At 40.4% G+C, this 18,482-nt stretch overlaps 2 protein-coding genes across 2 annotated transcripts in view; one reads left to right on the forward strand and one right to left on the reverse strand.

The window, feature by feature from the left end:
• The window catches only part of LOC139466777 (CD151 antigen-like), a 33,119-nt gene extending 31,663 nt beyond the window's left edge, over positions 1–1,456 (reverse strand). The window contains exon 1 of the mRNA XM_071248453.1: positions 1,391–1,456. The gene's annotated coding sequence lies outside the window, so the exon portion shown is untranslated. The remainder of the gene's footprint in view (positions 1–1,390) is intronic.
• Positions 1,448–12,748, forward strand: LOC139466776 (protein arginine N-methyltransferase 1-B-like). The gene is made up of 10 exons (XM_071248452.1): positions 1,448–1,545; positions 3,328–3,456; positions 4,659–4,814; positions 5,227–5,290; positions 6,558–6,706; positions 7,217–7,304; positions 8,122–8,237; positions 9,079–9,229; positions 10,447–10,571; positions 11,389–12,748. Exons 1-10 carry the CDS (start codon positions 1,525–1,527, stop codon positions 11,470–11,472), a joined length of 1,083 nt encoding a protein of 360 aa, XP_071104553.1. The 5' UTR covers positions 1,448–1,524; the 3' UTR covers positions 11,473–12,748.
• Positions 12,749–18,482: the final 5,734 nt, after the last annotated feature.

Consider the following 18,482-nt stretch of genomic DNA (forward strand, 5'->3'; position numbering starts at 1 on the left):
CTTATTCAGAGTTAAAGATTGCTTCATACTTCAAGTATAGAAATATTCTTTGAAAAACAATGAAATACATATATTTCACAAAAATATCCTGCTTATTAAATTTTGAACTGAAAATCGTGGCATTCAGTATTTCATAGGTTGAGCTTCAGAATTTGGAAAAATCTATAAATGAATTTGAACTCTGCAGAATCCTTTATAGGCTTTGTAATAAGCAACAATGTCACACACAATAAAGTGTTACATTTGGCAGGCAAAGCGTTAAATAACTGCTATTATCATACAGTCTTTTATCTTCAATTAGATATTCACAGCATAAATCAATATGTTCAATGTGCTGAAAATATGGATTGTACATTTCTGTTGAGTTGAAAGCAAAATTATCAATGCTTTCAACAAAAACATCAATAATTTGAACATGTGGCATTTGATAGCAACACTTGGGTTGCTATGAGGTCTATAATCAGGTGCAGCGGTAAACAAAATGAAAGTAAGTTGTGAAGAAAAAAAACAAACCAAATGGTACTATACTTTTCAGCTATGAAAGTTTGATTTCTTCCTAAGATTTATGACTTAAGTCATTCATTATTTTAACTATTACATACTTGTATACATATAATTTTACTTATTTACAAATATAATGGAAATAAAATCATAAAAGAAAAAAGAACACTAGATAAGCCTTTGGTAATTTGGGTATTTTACCCAGGGGTTTCATTTTGATTGGGTATCCGCAATTTTTAGGGGGTATTCAATTTTTTTTACCTACCCAGTATTTTAACTCGAAAACCTGTTTCATAACTATCACTGTAAATCATTTAAAACTAAATGAGTAGTAGTATATAGTAATTAGTTATAATTCATAAAGAGACTAAATCGTGATTACATTTTACCTGTGTCACAGTCCAACATATGTTTTCCAAACAATAAATGCACTGGATAATATTGTAACTCAACATTTGTGACAGAATGAACACTTTATCCTAAAACAAAACGTTATTTTACATGATACATATTGCACGCAGTTTATAGATTTATGTAAAATATATTTTATCATGTTAATTATTTTGCACTGCGCAAAATCCCCAAAACGGCTGATTATATATATTTTAGTTTCAGAGACAATCGTCCCATTGCCGACCGGCGGGACAGTCAAAGAGTCAAATTTCAAGTTCATTCACTACTGTTCGCACAGCCCATGACAATGTCAAGTGCGCTGCACATTTGAGGTTTAACCAGTGCATTAAATCAGCTGTCACTTCCATTGACATGTCATAGCAATTCAAACAGAGTTGATACAGGCATTATGTAATAATCAGAAATCACCTTTATCAGCCAACACACTATATTGTCAAATTCAGTGTGATGTAATTTACATCTGAAAATAACTTACTATTTCAGACAGCTGCTTGTGTGCGACGGCGAATAGGTAATGTGTGACCCTCGTCATTGGTTGGTGTGTAGGCAAGAAATGATGACGTACTTCACAACCATGTGCGCGCAGTTCAGAATTTGAGAAAGACGAAAATGGCTGACGAACAAATGGAGGTAAGCTTACATTCGTGTTTTCTTGTTAAATTGTTCGAAATAACAACGATTAAGAGTTAGACTAACATAGAAAACAACTTTGTTTATGGACGGAACAGATTATAAGGGATGATAGTGCCATTTTAAATGAAATTTCTTTATGATCAATAATGACATGGGATCTGCGTGCTGAACACGTGAATTTGGTTGGCAGCTTTTTAAATGCTGCTTGTTAGGATTGCGTTTGTATATTGAGATGATGTTTCAAAACTGTTCAAATATAGCAAACGTTTCGGCACTAATACATCAATTAACAATATCGGTAACAATGTTTATCTATCAAAATGGCCCCAGACTTCATCGGATGCAGCTATTGACCATTTAACCGGTAGGTACTATAGGATCTTTTGAAAGTTTATTTTCGACACGATCGTGGTTTCAATAAGCATTTGTCATTCACTATGTAGGCAATTATTAGGTTTGATAACTAATTGGAAAGTGGAAGATTATGTTAATAGTTTAAGAAATTAAAACATTGTGCTAATCAGAACACAAAGGGTTAACACATGGCGAAGCCACTGATCAAGCATGGCGTTAGGTAGAGCCCGGGTTTTTCAATTTGTCGTATTTGGACTGTTGAAGTTCTTGGTAGTATTATAAAATGCATTTTGAGGGAAGGTGATAATAACATTTTAGATTTGTTCAGACTTGATCATATAGAATCTACCTATTATACCAGAGATGGATCCTGTTTCAAATTTTGATTGCTTCACTTCAGGGTGGGTGAGGGGTGTTTAAATCAGACCAGCAGGGGTGCTGCGTGGTAAAAACTTAATGTTTGGAGCTGCAACATCATGATAGTGAATGGTTACCATGCTGGTGCTTTAGCACTTGATAACTTCACCATGTCCAAGATTTCAACAATTCAAGCAAAGACAAAATGGATAATAATTCTGTTGCAAAAGCACATGTAATACTTTTTGTCTACATTAGAAATGGACTATAGTAGCACCAAGAATCCAAGAACCATGCACAGATCATGTGGGTCTAATCTAAGTGATTGCCTCTCCAGAGACTGCATATTTATTCTGGCTTGGGCTGGCAGCATTAGAAGTCAGCTGTCCTGTACAATTCAGGAAATACTAGTGCTTGTACTGATACCACTTTCAACATTGAGTAGCTAGTGTATATGTGCAGATCTGTGTAGTTCAAATAATAAATATTTTCTAACCCTCGTCGTCCATACATGGTGGTTATTTTTCTGAGTAAGCATGCCCAGTGCTTCAAATTGGAAGACCTACAAGACCACGGCATGACAGATTAGCTATTATGATATGAAGGAATCAAGGTTTTTTTAATTCTCTTGAGTAGTATATATAGTTTCGTAGAGATAACCTCAGACTAACATTTAGTCCCAGAAATAGTCATTGCTTAAAAATATGTATCTACAAGATATGAAATGAATTCCAAACCCAGAGCTGAGGCGATCACTCTAGACTTTAGTTCGATTCCTTTCTAATTTATTCTCTAGGCTCTGGGAAACAGACTAAGATAATCTGATTTCACTGATAACATGGTCAAAATATATAGGAAGAGATTTTAATCATTGGTTTCATATTTTTGCATTGAATGCAGTATCTAAGTTCAATCCTAGAATACCTCCAATTTTTAGAAAAGTGGAACATTAAAAATATCCAATTTTGAACAAGATAACATTTTTCCACAAAATTTGCCTGTTGGAGACACTTAGCTTTGAACCCTGGATAAATCCACACAACTGGATTTTAACATGAATGATTCCAGGCTACACCCAGCAGCAGCAGCGGCACCACCAATGGCCCAGCCGACCCCGCAGGCCCCGCCCTCCCCGCGGAGGACATGACCTCCAAAGATTACTACTTTGACTCCTACGCACATTTCGGCATCCATGAGGTAAGAGTATTTAGAGGACAGTCTCTTGTTCACATGGATACTTTGTGTTGTCACAAAAAACACAGAGCTCCAGATAACTTTTTGAGCAATATAGTTTTTACTCTGGGGTTTCTATTTTAATTGGATTATTACACTTTTTTCATTGGGTAACCAATATTTTTTCACTCATCTATTCATCACTCTATTGGGTTTTCCCCAAATTAGTTAACATTTTAAGATTTAAAACAAATTAAATAATGTGTTAGATGTATATAACTGTTCTACAATGTTATATAGGCCTGACTCCGAAAGTAAATTAGCTCGTAATTGTGTTTCGGAAATTAGCTCATTTGTACGCATGCTGAAAAAGCTTCAATGGGTAATTACGCATGCTGTTTTTATACATTTGAGTTTTTCATTTAATGCACGTGTTTCTGTATGTAAGTTTATTGAAGTAATTGGGTTTTGAATATTTTTGGGTGTTATTTTACACAAATACGCTGCTTATCTGTAGCTCTGAAAATATATGGTAAGGACTCAAGTGGTCAGACTTGCTGACTTGGTTGACCCTTGTCATGATATCCCCCCATAGTGTGGACCGATGCTCATGGTAACAATCACTGGATTGTCTGGTCCAGGCTCAATTACATACAGGCCAATGTCATATAGCTGGAGCAACTTTGAGTGTGGCGCTGAACGGCAAAAGATTTTGGTTTGTTGTTTAATGCCATACTCAGCAATATTCAAACTTTATGACGGCGGTCTGTAAATAATCGAGCCTGGACTAGACAATCCAGTGATTGACATAACGAGCATCAATCCACGCAATTGGGATCGATGACATTCATCAACCAAGTCATCCTGACCACCCGATCCCGTTAGTCGCCTTTTTTGACAAGCATAGTCGCCTTTTACGGCAAGCATGGGTTGCTGAAGACCTATTCTACCCCTGATCTTCATGGGTCGAACGGCAAAAGAATTGCACAGCTGCCAGGTTTCACGGACATGATGTCGTCCTCCAATGTCAACCCCATCTCTGGGTCCATGTAAATCTGTTACTTCAGGCATTTGTTAAAAAACTGCAAGTGGTTATTTGGAAATTACACTTCTTTTGTTTATCTTGACACTCTACTTTTAACTAAGGCATAACCTATCCGTTTTATGGCACTGTTTTAAAAATTGTCATATTTTAGACAAATGATATAAATATTCTCTTGTTTCAGGAAATGTTGAAAGATGAAGTGCGAACCTTGACGTACAGAAACTCTATGTATTACAACAAGCACCTGTTCAAGGGGAAGACAGTCCTGGATGTTGGATGTGGAACAGGGATCCTCTGTATGTTCGCAGCCAAGGCTGGTGCTGCCAAGGTCATCGGCGTAAGTGGTCACTATTGTATGATGGTAATTTGGAGTACAAATCCAGCTGTTTTCACAGATGACAATAAATGGAAACACATTTGACTGCTTTCTGCACTAAACAAGAGGGTTTAGGGATCATGAATATTTTTGGGGATATTTTTTTATAAAATTGTTGCCCACTGTTCACTACAAGACAATATCCCCAAAATATTCATCCCTAACTTTTTTGTTCAGTATGTACTATGTATTTGGACTGGTTACGACCTTCGAACACACATCTGTGTTAAATTATCAATCAGCGGCATGCAGCATTCTTGTCTGTCTGTTGTGTTTAAAATATCTTTGTGTACAGTTATGTCTGTTTTGTTCCTCACATTTGTCATGGGTGGAAATGAGTGTATGGTAGTAACCATGGTTATTGTTTTTCCAGATTGAGTGCTCAAACATCATTGAGTATGCAGAGAAGATAGTGAAAGCCAATCACCTTGACAACGGTATGTGCAGTGTTCAGTCTTCCCTGTGAGTGAGGCAAGGGTGGTCTACAGTACTTTGCTTGTTGTGAAAAAGCTTTGTGGAGTTTTGTTGTCGCGAAAGGATCACAAACACATCTATCCATGGGGAGATTTGACCTTTGATGACCACTGTTAGAATTGGTCTTCAGCAACCAATACTTGTCGTAAGAGGCAACCAACAGAATCGGGAAGTCTGACTTGCTGACTTGGTTGATGCATGTCATTGAATCCCAATTACGTGGATCGATGCTTACGATTATAATGTCCAGACTCGATTATTAACAGACCGCTGTCATATAGCTGGAATATTGCTGAGTACAGTGTTAAACAACAAACAAACATGGGGAGATTTTCTTTTCTACCAATTTGAATTCCCTCGACAACATCCATGCTTGTAAAGTAGACTGAAAATGCGGATCTCAGGATGTTATCTGCTATCAAGGATTTATCTAATCATGCTGAGAGGCCGATATTAGGCCTCAGGTCTGCAGTTAAGATGGTTAAAATTCCCCCACCTCTCTCCCTCCCCAACCATTTGCTTGCCAAAAAGCACTTGGTTTGCGGTAAGTGTGGATTGTTGCTCATGCTATTGACCTCTGGGAACAGTTTTCACTTGACATACATATACAGAGCGGTTGCCTTATTCATATGAGAAGTTGATAAATAATCTTAAACCTTTCCTATTTGCCTCCCCTAATTTTCAAAATCCATCTTACAAGAACGTGAATGTTTAAACATAAGATTTGAATATGAAGAACATTTGAACGTAAGCGTGACTAGTGACCAGTTCCCAACCATGTGGGTTGTTCAGGGTTACAACTAAAAAGCTTTACTTGCCCGAGTAAAGATAAGATGCCCTTGTAATGGTAGCACAATGGGAAAATTTGTACTAGCCTGCAGGAATTTGTACTAGCCTGCAGGAATTTGTACTAGCCTGCAGGAATTTGTACTAGCCAGCAGGAATTTGTACTAGCCCGTAGGAATTTGTACTCGCCTGCAGGTTTTTGTACTCGCCTGCAGGAATTTGTACTAGCCTGCAGGAATTTGTACTCGCCGACGGCAGACAGGCTGGTGTTAAGTTCTAATCCTGTTGTTGCTTACAATATCAATCACAGGATTGTCTGGTTCAGACTTGATCCTTGCCATCATGTAGCTGGAGTAATGCTGAGTGCAGTTGCATTACGACAACAGAAAGTGCAGGGCTTTGGAATCTTTGCTTAGAGATCATGGTAATATGTGTCTGTTTCAGTTGTCTCCCTTGTACGAGGCAAGGTGGAGGAGGTCGTGCTTCCTGATGGTATAGAAAAGGTGGACATCATCATCAGTGAATGGATGGGCTACTGCCTCTTCTACGAGTCCATGCTCAAGACGGTCATCTTTGCCAGAGACAAGTGGCTGGTAGGTTGTGTTGATCATTGGTATCTGTTTCTTGGGCACAGTTGATACGGAGGATGGTTCCCCAGTTGGGATTCATATAAGAAATGCCATGTTTATTAACGCATGATGAAACATGGATACATATGTCAAAATGTCCATTGTTTCTGGATTATTTTAAGGTTCGACACATGGTTCTCACTGTTTTCAATGTCAATCGGCTAGTCATTCTCTCACATACAAACAAGAGGTTAAAAAAGACTCATACAACAAAAAACAAAAGGAATATTATGGAATGAAACTGGTCTGGGAGATAAATGGAAATGGTCTGTAAATAATCGAGTCTGGACCAGACAATCCAGTGATTGATATCATGAGCTTCAGTTTACACATTTGGGATACGATTACATGCATCAACCAAGTCAGTTAGTCTGACGACCCGATTCCATTGTTGTCGCCTCTTATGGCAAGCATTATTTCCAACTGGAATCATGGAATTTGATTTGTTAAATTAATTGTACTGCTCATTTCCAGGCACCAGGAGGTTTGATCTTCCCTGACAGGGCGACGCTATACATCACAGGAATCGAAGACCGTCAGTACAAGGATGAGAAGATTAACTGTGAGTGGTTCAGCCTGGTCCCGGGGGGAGGGGGTAGTTACTTCCCATCCTTAGGGAGCTGGGCCCTGTTCCATGAAACCATCTTAGCACTAAGGGGATCGTAACACGCACCCATTAATCTAGGCATATGGTGGTTGATTTGTTTAAGGGGCGCTGGTAAATAGGTCAGATAACACAATCTTTCTTGTATTTCAACTCATTTCTTCTGATGAGATATACACAGCCTGAGATTTAAGCCATTTCTGGTCCAGAAAAATTCTGTTAATGTTAAGGTAAGATCTGCCAATGGTGGTCCATATTATAACTCTAAATTTGACTGAAATGATACTGGACCAACTTCCTCCCCCAACCCCGGATTTACCAACGACTCATACCTTTGTTTGTTTGTTTGTTGTTCAACGCCACACTCAGCAGTATTCCAGTTATATGACGGCGGTCTGTAAATAAACGAGTCTGGATCAAACAATCCAGTGATTAGCATCATGAGCATCGATCCACACACTTGGGATTGATGCCATGCATCAACCAAGTCAGCAAGTCTGACCACCTGATCCTCATAGTCGCTTCTTACGACAAGCATAGTCTCCTTTTACGGCAAGTATGGGTTACCGAAGTCCTATTCTATCCCGGATCCTTATAGGTCTCACACTTTGAGGTTGAGTTGTTTGGGATTTTTTAAAAAGCAACCTATGATTTGTCATGAATGAGATTATATTGGGTTCTAAACACTATAACACTTCCATAGTGTCTCCCACTAATCCCCCTTCATCTTGGTTCTGTATTTCCATTGTGTTATGTAGAGATTGTGTTGTTTCAGGGTGGGACAATGTCTATGGATTTGACATGAGTGTCATACGAAGTGTAGCAATCTCAGAACCCCTGGTGGACGTGGTGGATCCAAAACAAGTTGTCTCCAATTCTTGTCTTATAAAGGTAAGCCATGCATTATTGCATCTTCTGCAGAACCTCAAAGTTTTCCGCCACAATTCCAGAATAGTTCCAGAAACTTAAGTTTCAAGGAAGAGGTGACTTCAGTTAGAAAATTAAGAGATGATGTAGCTGACTGCAGTCCAACCGTGCATTATCTGTTAGCATTGGTAATGGGCACTGCAATCCAATGTGCAGTTACATCCCTTAGTCCTTACCAGGAGCAGGTGCCCAATGATGTTCATCTTGACAATGATCCTTGTGGTGTCAGCTTTGCACTTTAAATGTGGCCCAGTGGCCTGAGGCGAAGCATTTCACTGTCCAGAGTTGCTTCCCTTTTGCATGCCAGAAACCTATGACCAAGGGGACCCTGAGGTTGAGTCCCAGATTCCCCCTGATTCTGTTTCTAAGTTTGTAAGCACTATACTCACACTTGTGGGATTCACCAAAGCGGTGGTCCTACATCCTTTTTAGCTTTTCTTGCACATTAAGCTGACATGGAGTGATATAACTGATGTCTTTTCAAAGCATCGTAGCTCCATACCTAAATTTCAGATGGGGAACATTATTTTGAAGTTTTGAAAATTAAAAAATCACTTGCTCCTCACAAATGTCCACTGATGTAATGTAAGGTTTTTAGGTTTTATCACTCTACTGATTGGATGATTTCAGAAGCGGTTGGGTAGCCTATCAGTTAAATCGTTTGCTTGTCGCGCTGAAGGCCTGGGTTTTGATTCCTTATATGGGTACTATGTGTGAAGCCTATTTCTGGTGTCCTCCGCCATGATATTACTTGAATATTGCTAAATTAGGTAAAACCATAATTACTCTCTCTTGATGGTTTCAGGAAGTTGACATCTACACAGTAACAGAGGATGACATGACCTTCACCTCACCGTTCCACTTGCAATGTCGGCGTAACGACTACTGTCATGCATTGGTCACTTTCTTCAACATGGAGTTCACAAAATGCCACAAGCGAACAGGTTTCTCCACAGGTGGGTTCAGGTCTTATGGAACATTTCGGAGTATATGCTTACTCCATCAGATGAATTCACCTGATGAAGGAGTAAGCATTCAAAACGTTGTGTTCCTCATAATAAAGAAGTTGACATCGATAAATTCTCTTCCCTATTTCACAACGCTCCTGGGGGGCACGGGGGACCCAGTCGTCTAAGGCGACGCGATTCGCTGTACTGAGTTGCGTCCCTTTGGCACGCCAGAAACCTATGATTGTGGGTTCGAATCCTGGTTCGCCCCGATTATGTTTCTAGGTTTGTCAGCCCCGTACCCGTGCTCGTGGTTTCACCGAAGTGGTAAACGTCTGAGACCTGCATCACTTCGGGCTTTCCTCCCACGTTAAGCTGACACGCCATGATATGACTGCAATACTGTTAAAAGCTGCGTTAAACCCAACTCACTCACTCACTCACTCACTCACTCACTCACTCACATTGCTGCTTGTTGCTATAATGACTGATCTTTACGTGTACTGTTGAATTGTCAACACCATTGGAACAGTTTGAAGACTCATGTCTGAAGTTGCTTGTATATATGATTAGAGGTGCACTGTATTACCGGTATACAATGATTTGCAATACTGATGAACTTATATCACAAAAGTTAAGAAAATACCTGTATCTATTCGCAATCAGATTTTTGTTACGCATGTGTTGTAACCATAGCAACATCCAACAAAATGGCAGACAACTACTTTGGTGTATGGGTCTGTCAGACTTTAAAGAAATAAAATATGGTTAGAAATTTGAAGATAAATTTAATAATGTATTCAATGTAGTTAGCACCCCGCTCGAATAAGCGCTCGCTGTGGTATTTTCCAAGGATGCACATGGTATTATTTGTGAGACACATAAATCTCTAAGGGGTAAAATACGGACACAGATACTTTTCTGCGTTTGCCAAACTGCGAATTTTATGATCTTTCAATTCTGTTTTTAACCAAAATTGTATTCTAATAAGCGCATTCAATTTTCTAATTTTGAGAGCGTTCTGGGCGCTATTGTGTCGATTACGGTAATGCACAAACAGCGACCATCATCCACTGAAATTGCTCATATGCATATCAAAGTACAAATATAAGAACGCATGTAATATATTGTGGTACATACTGCAATACGTAAAGTTGTATTGTAATAAATTGCAGTCCCAAGCCAGGTCAATACCCATCACTCTATTCAGTGTTGCTTTGTTACAGCACCCGAGGCGCCATATACCCACTGGAAGCAGACCGTTTTCTACCTGGGTGAGAACGACCTCACTATAAAGAAGGGAGAGGAGATCTACGGAACGTTTTCCATGACACCAAACAAAAGCAACAATGTGAGTAGCAAGGTGTTATCTGGAACTGTGTCCTCCAACCGTCCTTTTTACTGGAGGTAACGGTGAATTAGTGGTCTAGACTTGCTTGTTGCTTGTATCCCATCCCGATGGCATGGATCGTTGCTCGTGATATCAGTCACTGGTTTACAGGCTGCTGCTGTGCAGCTGGAATGAGTACAATTTTGAACAGTTAAACAACACTCATGCATGTCCAGTGGGCCTGGTTAGCCCAGTCGTCACTATGCAGAGTTGCGTCCCTTGGGCACGCCTGAAATCTTATTGTGGGTTCAAATTCCGGTTTGCCTTCAGGCTTTCCTCCCACGTTAAGCTGACACCTCGTGATATAACTGAATACTGTTAAAAGTGGTGTTAAACCCAACTCACTCACTCACTCACTTGACACAGAATGGGCTCAAATGCCTGTGGTGTTTGAGTCAGAAAATTCTTTTGCAATGGACATGATGGAAATATCAGCAACTCTTTGTAGTGGTTTGTCAAACGTGCGAGGTAGTTGGGTACCGCAGCACTTAGTGCCTGATCATGTGTGAGTTAGTAAGTTCATCTCAAGCACTTGTCGTAAGAGGCGTCTAACAGAATCTGTAGTCGGGCTCATTGACTTGGTTCGTGTATGTCATTGTGTCCCAATTGTGTGGATCGATGCTCATGATGTCAATCACTAGATTGCCTGGTCAAGACTTGATAATATATAGATCGTTGTCATTTAGCTGGAATATTGCTGAGTGGGAATTTAAACAACAACAAATGTAGTCATTTGTAGCCTGCACATCTAAAAATATTTGTGTTTTTTATGTTTCAGAGAGATCTTGATTTTGTGGTTGACGTAGACTTCAAGGGTGAACTGTCCGAAATGAGCGACACATTAAAATACAAGATGCGCTAGGTATTTTAAGTACATGGTCTGGTTTAGAAGCTGCTGATGCTGCCTGAGAGGAGTGGAGTGGGAGAGGCTATGAAATTGGAACCCTACGATGATGATATAGACTCCGTTATCCGTGTGTTCCTACTGCTCTGGTGCAAACAGTGATGGACGTTGCTTGAGACGTGCCTCCTGATTTTGGAGCTCGGCATCAAGCATTGCATTACTCGACAGATACCTGTGATGTCTTGGAGCGTGATTTTACAGCTATACCTGTCAGAATACTTATTATTTTTGTGTAGGAATTACATTGAAATGTTCGTGAATGTGTCTTGGTGGTATTTGTACTTGAAATCATGCTTCAGCCAAAACTAAAAAACATTGGGAATTGAAATGGTGTCCCATATAATGACATAATCAAATGTGCTTTCAATCATGTTCATTTGGGAGACTCATTGTGTTTTCATATCCTTAAATTCTGGGACTTGAGGGAAACTGCTTGAGTGGCAACATGAGTTGTCGCCATTTTAAAAAGATAGTTTTAACAAAAATAAACTGTTTCTTCAATAAAAGGTCTTTTCTTGTCAGCATTAAGAAACGAAAAATATATCTATTTGTATATGTTTAGTATTTTAAGCATTTATATGTCGCCATCATCTCATTTGATGCTCATTGTCCACACTGTTGCCATGGTAACTCACTGGGGAGAGTATAAATGTTTTAAACTTATTTTCAAGTAAAATATTCATTGGTATTTGGGGTTACAAAATGAAGTCAACATGTGTCTTTCATATTCAGATGTTGACAAACTATGTGTACCTTTTTACTGAATGTTTATTTGGCAATATGGTTATGACACTGTCCCTCTCATATCTTGGCAACAGTATCAAGCATATGTCACTACTTTCCTGATTTCTCAAAATATTTATCACTGTAGGCAACAATAAAGAAATGTCACTTGTTATGCTTAGTAGAATGTTTTATTTGAATTTTTTATGAAATCTGAAAGATCAATGAGACATTTTTAATGGCTGTGGGTTCACCTGCGATATGTGTTACTGTTGGAGCCATGACGAGATGACAGTCTGGACCATGAGCTCAGGCCAAGGAGTGGGCTTGCGGCAACTACGCTGTGGCTGCTGTGGGTCCTGCGATGGAGCTGTGGAAGTCACAGCGTTGTTTTGTAGAACTGAAAGAACAGCACGTTGGTGGTGTGAAATCATTTTGGAGTTTGTAAATGACTGCTAGATCTGTTGCAGACTTTTGCATAAAATCACAAGTAAACAGCCGAAGGAGCTCATATTGGGTGTTGTGTTATCTTGTTCACAGAAATATTGAAGGCTTCCTTCAAAGGAATGGTTTTTATCCCCCGCTGGGTCAGAATGGCCGAAGGGGGATTATGTCGTGGCACAGTCCGTTCGTCCGTCCCACAGAGGGTACTAAGCTTGTGAAATCAACTCCTCCTACAGTTTCCAGAGAATATCCCTGAAACTCTACACACAAGATGTCGACATGTTGATGATACACAAATAGTAGTCCCGTTTCCTTTTGACTAATTCTGACAGAGTTACTGCCCGTTTTACGGAGCTTCTTTTGCCTAATTGTGAGAGAGGGTACTAAGCTTGTGAAATCAACTCCTCCTACAGTTTCCAGAGAATATCCCCGACACTCTACACACAAGATGTCGACATGTTGACGATACACATATTACAGTCCCGTTTCATTTCGACTAATTTTGACAGAGTTACTGCCCATGTTTTACGGAGCTTCAAATGACTGGTTAAAAAAAATTCATGCGGGTGATGTTGTGCTCTCAGAGCACTCTTGTTTTCATACATTTGATCAATGTTTTAGCATTTGAGTGTTTCTGCTGCGAAAGTTGACTTCCCTGATATGATGAATCATTGTTTGGTGTCTGAGTGGCTCGATCTGTTGCTTGCTTGTAACTCATAAGATAATGGTTTGATGGCGTTGGTGGGCATGACCTAGCAAATCAGCATGACCAGGACGCGAGCAGACATTTTCCAAATCTTCTGTTTTAACCAACTCGCCCACATGATTTCATGCACTTCGTGAAATAAGACCTGTTGTATTATAATATAGATCTTGATGATCGATCAGATCGTCTTCACTGGGGCTGCCTTTATGTTTGAAGCAAATGCAAGTGATATGAGAGGTGGAATCTGATTGGTCAGTTGTAGGAGCATAGAAGGGACATGATGCGTAATAGCCACTGGCTGCGCCACGATCAAGCCCAAAAATTCGACAAGGATGGAAACTGGACTAACTCTCTTGCCTGGGGAAGTTGTTTGACATGAAATTGGGAGTTCTTTTATTACCTTTTGGGAAAGTGAAAGGTCAAGGTCACAAGATTTAAAGTATCTCTTAAGATATTTGTTTACACCTTCTCAAACTGTATGTTCCTTCGTTAAATTGGCCCAGCTCTGAAAATGTTTTTGTGTAAGTCAAAGGTCAAAAGCAATTTTCAGGTTGTGAAACATGGTATGTTATTGTCAGTTTCTGAGGCATGAATATATACTCGACAAAAAAAATTTGCAAAGGTGATTTTAGATGTATATTTAACAATAATAATAATAATAACTAATCAAATGTTTAAAACTGGCAAACACATGAACACGCATGGAACAATAGATTTTCAAGATGAAGGCCATCTGTTCTCAATTCTTTTATGGCCACCATGACTGGAATCTTTAGCCCTTGGAGTGAGTTGGTTTTAACGCTGCTTTTAACATTATTCCAGGCATATCACAGCGTGTCAGCTTAATGTGGGAGGAAAGCCCGAAGTGATGCAGGTCTCAGACGTTTACCACTTCGGTGAAACCCACGAGCACGGGTATGGTGCTGACAAACCTACAAACATAAATGGGGCGAACCGGGATTCGAACCCACAAGCATTGGTTTCTGGTGTGCCCAAGGGACGCAACTCAGTACAGCCAAACGCGGCGCCTTAGACGACTGGGCCACCGGTGTCCCCTAGTACTTGGAAGCAATCAGATCCCGAAGTGTGGCCTGTGAATGTTTACTAACTCTACCTGCATTGCTTGTGCCAACTGTCGTTGATGTTTCTGACGTGCCGCAGTCATTGATCCAGTGCATCCCAAAATGCTCGATTGTGTTTAAAACTAGAGATCCAGAGGGACATTGCAGGACCAGGATGTTGTGATTCCTAATAAAGGCTATTGTCAGTCTTTCAGTGTGAAACCGCCTCCTTGGTCTAGTGGTAGAGCGTCCGCCCGGTGAGCGGAAGGTTCGGTGTTCGATCCCCGGTCGCGTCATACCTAAGGACGTTAAAAGATGTTACTTGTTACTCTCTCTGTCGCTCGGCATTACGTTCGCTAGTTGCATGGTAGGAAGGACGTGTGGCCGAAGAATCTCATCCGTGTAACGTTGTCCCGTTAAATGACTTCCCCAGAATGTGCACCAAGTCTGTTCTACCAGTGTAGGAGATTACTTCCCATATCGTCAGGCAACCACCACCAAATCTGTCCACTTCCTGTATGCAGCTTCGTGCATCACATTCCCCGCGACGCCTGTTAATACGATGTCCACCAACCGCCCGGCGAAGCATATAACGTAAGTCATCACTAAAAAAAAACTTGTCTACATCGCGGTCGCAGCCGACGATGCAGGTCCGTCTAAATGACACCTCGAACTTGTCGTCTGGAGCAAATACCATCAGCGCGTAAACAACCGCAGCTCGATCTTAATTCTGTCTCACGACCATTTGTTGCTGAAGTGGTGCTCAGCGCTCGTCACGTGATCGAGAGAAGTTTGTTTATTGTTTAATGCCTTACTCAGCAATATTCAAGCTTTTTGACGGCGGTCTATAAATAATCGAGTCTGGACAAGACAATCCATTGATTGACACCATGAGCATCGATCGACGCAATTAGGATACATGACATGCTATAACTAAATCAGCGAGTCTGACCACCTGATCCCGTTAGTCGCGTCTTACGAAAAGCATGGGTTGCTGAAGACCTAAAAGTACTAGAATCTGTACTTTACTAAAAAAAGTGTTATCCCAAATATAACATTAGTTACGCCGTCATATAGCTGGAATATGGCTGAGTGCGGCGTTAAACAACAAACCAACCAACGTGATATTGCTGGAATATTGCTAAAAACGGCGCAAAACTATACTCACTCACTACCAACCTTTGACTCGGGAAGATGGTTTGCGACCATATCTGTCCAACAATAAGGTGTCATTCGCGTCAAGACTCAGTTGTGGAGGAGAATTAAATGTCTTGTGTAAGATGTGACTCTTGACTAAAGAAAACAGAGAATGATGCAAATGTTCAATATTTTAATTGCATTAATAACAGTTGATACAGTACTGTAATTGATAACCACAAAAACTATAGATCTGAGAGATGAGGTGAAGTGGGGTTTAACGTGGCGTCCAAGATTATTGCACTTACATAGCGACGTGCCTGCACGTGTGTGTGTGGCTGCTTGTACTGGTCTGGACTGGGGCGGTCGGGTAGCCTAGTGGTTAAAGCGTTCGCTCTTCACACCGAAGACCCGGGTGTCCCCTGCTGTGATATTGCTTGAATATTGCTAAAAGCGGTGTAAAACCACACCCACTCACTCACTCACTCACTCACTCACTCACTCAAAAACACATGGCTGGAGAATACTGTCACAGATTCATACCTTGGATGCAGATCTTACTGGAAGTACTCACTCACTCACTCACTCGCTAGTCCGGACTAATGCCGATTTTATAGTGCCAGCCCACTGAGATACCATGCAGCAGTTTAACATGAAGACCCCTCACAGAAACAGTATACTGACTCCGATTCAGAATTCAGAAAATAATTGAGAGTTTTATTTTATTACTGCCGAGACTGAAAACACCAATTAGCACTAATAAATATCACAAACCGTTTTCATGCAAGTCCCGACACAAGATATTTAACTAACCACGACAGCATTTCTTATAATTGTTTAGGATCTTGGCCTATGACCCTGAATTATTATCTATACTTTTTTTTAATACCTACCGACACTATGTTTAAACGAAAGATATATTCGAAAATTGAAAGTTTGTTTTTTTTCGACCACCGGTTTGAAGTTTTGAGAGAAAATTCCAAATATCCGTAACCAACACAGACACACACACACACACACACACACACACAAAGAAAGAAGAAAAGCTGAGAAAAGACTTTTGGAGCAGGACTCGATATCTACTAATGGTGTCTTCACTTTTTCAAAAATCTCCAAAGAGACAACAGTAAAACATTTGAAGCGGAAACTGCAACGAATGTGTGAAAGAAGGTCGATGTCAAGACGCTCCTCAGGGAAAACCCCGAAGACCTGTTTCGCCGTCCGCTTCGTTCACTAGCTTGAGACACGTAGCTCGTTGTCACCGTCAACGCGTCGATCACATCCCTCTGTTCGCTCGTCATCTCCTCCTCAATGAGCTCAAAGTAAAGTCTAACAAACTGCTTGCAATATTCAAGACAGTCAGACGCTAACAGAAGATACGTTTTTTCTGCCAATGTCGCCATGATGACGTCAAGCGAACGCCTTGGAACCGTCAGCGTGCCAATATATAAGCATGTGTCATAGACCGGGGAGCTCAGAACGAGGCTGTCAACCTGAACATAGAAGCGATCTGATTGGGCGTCGTAAACCACGTGGTATCTCCTAATACTGCAGCTTGGTTGTATATATTCTTTTATATCTACATTTGTGACATAACGTTTAGAGACCAGGCCTTCAACATTTTTCAAATATCGGTCCGTGATGGCCCAAACTGCAGCATGGGTGTTGTGGACGACCAGAAAGTATACCCATTCTTCATTAGGTTCATCCTCTAGGTCCGGGTGGTCAAACACACTATGCCGACCTTGCAATATATCCCAAGTGATCTTCATAATATTTCGGTCAAAGTTGCTATGGATTTGGTTACCTTGTCGTAACCCAAGCTTCTCCTCAAGCTGTTTTTTGCGAAGGTTTTGTTTTCCCGCCATGTGAAATGCGTAAACACAGTCGGTTTTCGTCGGCTGTTTCCGTGAAAATTCTTCCCGAGAAATTAATCGACACTAGTAAATTTACAATCGGAGCCTGTAGGTGTGTCAACTGATATCGTGTGTTTGTATCTTGACTCAGACCCGCTGGGGAGCAACTCCTTCTTTCGGTGACTGGCGCAAGGATCACGGATCTGTAATACGAAACCAAATATTTAAATCGTTATGAATGCAGACTGCATGACTAAGGAAGTGTACATGCAGATATACTGACCTAAAAAAGGAATAAACTTTTTTAGTGAATTAGACTGAGCACACAATTTCATATTTCACATCTAAATATATTTAATGATCCCAAGCTGATTTTGTTCAGTATGTAACCTAGCACACACACGCACGCACGCATGCACGCACGCACACACCACACGCACGCACACACACTTGATTTCAACTAAATGGCATGTACGTCCACATAAATGGAATGAGTTACCGTTGTTTTAAGATTTTATAACAATCCATGTATTAATACTGTTGGCAATTTCTTAAATGACCAAAATGACTGTATACCCAGGAATGTAGGTAAGTATGTGAAAGAAGCTCTATTATTACGTACAAAGACCCAATATTATACCCTAAGAATTGTTTTCAATGTAAATTGCCTCAATTGTGTTACTATACCTAACTGAAATGTACATGGGCCTATGGCCTCCTATACATTAATAAAACATATATTTTCGCCGTATTAGACATAAATGGAAATACACATAACTGATACAACTAACCACCGTTGCGAGAGTAAAGGTCTCTCTGTGGTTTTCTGGACCAACTTCCTCCCCCAACCCCGGATTTACCACCGACTCATATCTTTGCTTGTTTGTTTGTTGTTTAACGCCACACTCAGCAGTATTCCAGCTATATGACGGCGGTCTGTAAATAATCGAGTCTGGACCAGACAATCCAGTGATTAACATCATGAGCATCGATCCACGCAATTGGGATATGGTGACATGCAACAACCAAGTCAGCGAGCCT

Source organism: Haliotis cracherodii, unplaced genomic scaffold (genome assembly GCF_022045235.1).
Source record: "Haliotis cracherodii isolate W230 unplaced genomic scaffold, xgHalCrac1.p SCAF_19, whole genome shotgun sequence".
Lineage (NCBI taxonomy): Eukaryota > Metazoa > Mollusca > Gastropoda > Lepetellida > Haliotidae > Haliotis > Haliotis cracherodii.

Coding starts and splice junctions, on each gene's coding strand:
- LOC139466776 (XM_071248452.1), top strand. CDS start 1,525: ATGGCTGACGAACAAATGGAG. Junction 1,546..3,327: donor TGGCTGACGAACAAATGGAG/GTAAGCTTACAT, acceptor GAATGATTCCAG/GCTACACCCAGCAGCAGCAG. Junction 6,707..7,216: donor TTGCCAGAGACAAGTGGCTG/GTAGGTTGTGTT, acceptor GCTCATTTCCAG/GCACCAGGAGGTTTGATCTT.